Raw genomic sequence first — 4858 nt, 5'->3', positions numbered from 1 at the left:
AATGCACACACCTCTCGACTCAATGTCTATTCAACTACAACAGAATCTTTTACGTAAACAAGAGGGTTCTGCTATCAACTGTTGACCAATTAATCAAAAAGGAAAAAGTCACAGAGTCATACAGCACGGAAACAGACCCTTCGGTCCAACCAGTCCATGCTAACCATGTTCCCAAACTAAACTACTCCCACCTGCCTGCTCCTGACCTATCCAATGTTGTTTTTGTACCCATGTCCACCACTTCTCCTGGAAGTTCATTCCACAAGAGAACCACTATCTGTGTAAAATATTTGCCCCCACCGCACAATGTCTGGTTTAAATCTCTCTCCTCACAACTTAAATATATGCCTATTAGTTTTGAACCACCTCACCTTAGTGTTGAAATAGATAGTTTGAGTTGGCGAGGGCAGTTTGGATGCCAGTGTCACTAGAGTGTTCAGTTTCTGAATCCCCTCATCAGAATTTACCAATTCAGCCCTGGGCTGCAATGTGCAGACACACTGGGTAAGTGGAAGGTAAAATCACAACCGTCCTTACAGGACCAGAGGGCTATTCGCTCGCCAGAGAGGAGACTGGTGGTGGTTTAACCAGATCGTCACCGTACCTCAGGCGATGGGAGAAGTTGAGAAGGAGAATCTTACAAGATAACCTCAGCTAGAGTGGGATTTGAACCATTCAACAACATTACCAATGTTAGATTTTATGCAGACTATGGAGAATATTAATTAATATTAGAGATGGTGCTGTCGGTGGGCCACCCCTGAATCTGTTTTCCTTAACTTTTCAACTTTCTATTTAAAACAAACCTTGCAAATAACCGACTCTTTTTGTTTCCCGGTCGGTTTAATGGATTTGAAATAGATCCCAGTAACAGAAGTGCATTCAGAGGGCTCGATTACCCCTTCGCTTGTTAGGCATTACCCGGAGAACCCACTCCAATATTGAAACTCTTCCTGGTCGTTTCCAACGAGGCTTCACAAAGCACCAATTAGGTTTCAGAAGCCGCTTTGACAAGCCGTGGAAAGTAGTTATTTTGTTGAGGTTTGGCGTCGTGATGGGGGCTGGGGTTGGAGTGAGGGGCGGGCGGAGGGAGTGGATGGGGAGAGACTAAAGGACCAACAATTACGAGCTATAACAAAAGAGAACGGCTTTTGAATGGAACGCAGGCGACTGGGAAGTTGAGAACCTACTCCAGTGTTGAGTGCTACGTGACCAGCAGAGAGGACAAAAGGGGGGGGGAGGTGGGTCCCTTAATTGAGGTGCTTTCTCTGCCTTCTCTCGTGGGTGAAAGAATGTAATTTTCATGGGGGTGGGGGGGGGGGGGGGGGCGGGGGTGGAAGCACGTGCCTGAAAAGCGACCGGATTGTTGGACTGTGAGAGAATGAAGCGACAGTTGAGCTGCACTTTGAGAGGCGTTTTCTTATGGTCCGGTCATTGAAGATCAGGCTAATTTGCTCTCCCCCTCTCTCGCCCGAGGAACTGGGTAAAAAGGAAGCGGGGGGCGGATGGTGTTGCTGTTTGGGGAAAGTGACGTTAGCTGCCAAATAGAAACCCAGAACATTACAGCACGGCCCTTCGGCCCCTCTAAATTGCGCCGACTTGTGAAACCTATCTGAAGCCCATTCCATTTTCCTCCATATGTCAGGTTTCGGTGAAATCCGTGTCGGGCTGGAGTGGGGGTTGAGGGAGGGGGTCGGGGGGTCCAGGTAGAGTGGAGGTGAGGTGAAGGAGGGATGTTGGAACTTTAAAACTTCAGAAACTGTCCAACACTTCAGGTCACAAAAAGTAAGTTACTGGTCAGTTACTGAGATGTCCATCTGGTCACCTTCCTATTGGGGGGAGGGGGAGGAGGTTGGGGAGAAGGGGGTGATGGGAACATCGCACTTAACAGCGAGCCACACACACTACTTACAAACTATATATACACTGCTCCATACCATACAAACACAACTCAGATAAACGATATATACAATGCTCCATACCATACAAACACAACTCAGATAAACGATATATACACTGCTCCATACCATACAAACACAACTCAGATAAACGATATATACAATGCTCCATACCATACACAGTCAGAAGTCTCATGACGCCAGGTTACAGTCCCTGAAATCTGATTTCAAATGAACCTGTTGGACTATAACCTGGTGTCCTGTGACTCCTGACATTGTTCACCCCCGTCCAACACCGGCACTTCCACATCATGCCATGTCATACTATACATACCATATGTATTCTCAATATCATGCATAAAGAACTACTATAAACAATACATACTGTTCCATATCATACATTCACAAGTATCATGTGGTTCCATATCAAACATGCCCCAATGTAAGGTGCATATTGCCCTATACCATACATACGCAACTACTATGGGTGACATGTACTGCTCCATACGATACATGCAAATCCACTTTTGCCTACATATACTGATCCATACCATAACTACACAACTACTGTCGGCTAATGCACACCACTGCAAACTAAAATAGACAGCCATTTAAGCTGCACTAGGGATATTGTATTGATACAACTACCATAATCTATGTGTTGCCGCTACAGAATACATAATAAACTAGTATAGTGCATATAATTTGTTATACCATACACACACCGTGTATAAACCATCTTTCAGTTCATGACGATCCAGGATATTAAACTCCAGTAGACAGTAAGAGGAATATTAGAATTAGAATCGTTGGTCAGTCTCCAGGTTACCCTAAAGAATATCGAGGCCACCAGAGAGAAAGAAAAAGGGAGAGAGAGAGAGGGAGAGAGAGAGAGAGCATGTGTTGGTCGCTGGTCGCAGTCCAAAGATGTGTGGGTCAGGTGAATTGGCCATGCTAAATTGCCCGTAGTGTTAGGCAAGGGGTATATGTAGGGGTATGGGTGGGTTGCGCTTCGGCGGGTCGGTGTGGACTTGTTGGGCCGAAGGGCCTGTTTCCACACTGTAAGTAATCTAATCTGTGCCTGGACCCTGCATATTTTCCTGCGCTAGACCCCTGTATTTTTCCCTTTGCAGCGTTGGAGTGGAGTGGTTAGCGGAGAGGTAGGTGGGTTGGGAAGGGGGGAGGTGTGAGCTCTATCCTGATGTTTAGAGAAGGTTGGAGTGGGGCGGGCGGGGGTGACAGGTTGGGCGGGGGGATGAGGGAGATTCGCTGCTCCTTGTTTATTCTGGGATTGGGGACGGCACGCGTCCGGCGCACGCCCCGGGGAGAGAGCGGGGGTGGGAGAGTGGAGGGTTGGGGGGGGGGGGGGGGAGGGAGGTGGGGGTGGGAGAGATAGAGCAGGCACATGGGCGGAGCTGCGGCGCAAGCCTGCACTTTGAAAAGGCAGCGCCTGGGAGTTGAGGGGTTTCAGTAGCAGCTCCGAGCAGAGGGGAGTGTGTGTGAGGGAGAGAGACAGGGAGCGGGGGCTTAGCAAACAGAAGCGAACAAAAAGCGCAGGCAGACACACACACACGCAGGGAGAGAGAGAGAGAGAGAAAGAGAGACCTATCTGCAGAGACGCCGCTCCGAGTCAAGATAAAGGGCGCACGGCGCAACACGCGAACGCCACGAGTCGGGCGCACAGCCGCCAGAGTCTGCACGGTCTGCACCGCGGATTCTCCCCTTCCCCCCTCCCACCCTCCTCCCATCACTCACCCTGCCCTCACTCTCCCTTCCCGCACTCTCCCCTGCCCCCTCAGCAGCTCCTGATGCCCAGAATGGGGAGCAGCGTAAAGAGACTGACCAGTCAGCCGCCTTACCTCCAAGCCGCCTGCCTTTACGCTGCTGCTCCGCCGAATGTGCAGGAGGTCCGCCTGGAGCCGGCCTCCGGTCCCCAGCAACAACAACAACAACCCGGCAGCGCCGGCCCGTCCCCCAGCAGCAAGTTCAAGCAGCAGCTGAAAAGGCAGCGCTCCTGTTCGCCCGAGTTACTGCGCTGCAAGCGGCGCCTGAATTTCAGCGGCTTCGGGTACAGCCTCCCCCCGCAGCAACCGGCAGCGGTGGCCCGGCGGAACGAGAGGGAGAGGAACCGGGTGAAGCTGGTCAACCTGGGCTTCGCCACCCTCCGGGAGCATGTGCCCAACGGCAGCGCCAACAAGAAGATGAGCAAGGTGGAGACCCTGCGCTCTGCGGTGGAGTATATCCGGGCGTTACAGCAACTTCTGGATGAACACGATGCAGTGAGCGCGGTTTTCCAAGCCGGCCTGATCTCCCCCACTCTCTCCACCGAGATCAACTCCATCGCTAGCTCTCCCGTCTCATCCTGCTCCTCCGAGGAGGTAACCAGCGAACCTCTGAGTCCTGAGGAACAGGAACTCCTAGACTTTGCCAGCTGGTTTTGAGCGGTCTCTCACTCTCTCCATTTATCTCTCTCTCCATCTATCTATCTATCTCCATCTATCGCTCTCCATCTATCTCTCTCTCTCTCTCCATCTATCTCTCTCCCTCTTTCTCTCCATCTATCTCTCTCTCCATCTATCTATCTCTCTCTCCATCTATCTCTCTCTCCATCTATCTATCTCTCCATCTATCTCTGTCTCCATCTGTCTATCTATCCCTCTCCCTCTTTCTCTCCATCTATCTCTCTCTCCATCTCTCTCTCTCTCTCCATCTATCTCTCTCCCTCTTTCTCTCCATCTATCTCTCTCTCCATCTCTCTCTCTCTCTCCATCTATCTCTCTCCATCTATCTATCTCTCTCTCCATCTATCTATCTCTCTCTCCATCTATCTATCTCTCCATCTGTCTATCTATCTCTCTCCCTCTTTCTCTCCATCTATATCTCTCTCCATCTACCTCTCTCCATCTCTCTCTCTCTCCCTCTATCTCTCTCCCTGTACCACTCTATCTCTCCCTCCATCT

At 50.4% G+C, this 4858-nt stretch overlaps 1 protein-coding gene across 1 annotated transcript; it reads left to right on the top strand.

The window, feature by feature from the left end:
* The first annotated feature begins 3715 nt into the window (after window positions 1-3715).
* Window positions 3716-4529, top strand: ascl1a (achaete-scute family bHLH transcription factor 1a). Its single transcript, XM_060840038.1, has one exon. The coding sequence runs from the start codon at window positions 3716-3718 to the stop codon at window positions 4337-4339; it is 624 nt and encodes a 207-aa protein (XP_060696021.1). The 3' UTR covers window positions 4340-4529.
* The last annotated feature ends 329 nt before the right edge of the window (window positions 4530-4858 follow it).

Source organism: Hemiscyllium ocellatum, chromosome 19, assembly GCF_020745735.1.
Source record: "Hemiscyllium ocellatum isolate sHemOce1 chromosome 19, sHemOce1.pat.X.cur, whole genome shotgun sequence".
Lineage (NCBI taxonomy): Eukaryota > Metazoa > Chordata > Chondrichthyes > Orectolobiformes > Hemiscylliidae > Hemiscyllium > Hemiscyllium ocellatum.
The sequence above is the reverse complement of the archived record's forward strand: the minus strand, read 5'-3'. Positions and strand labels throughout refer to the sequence as shown.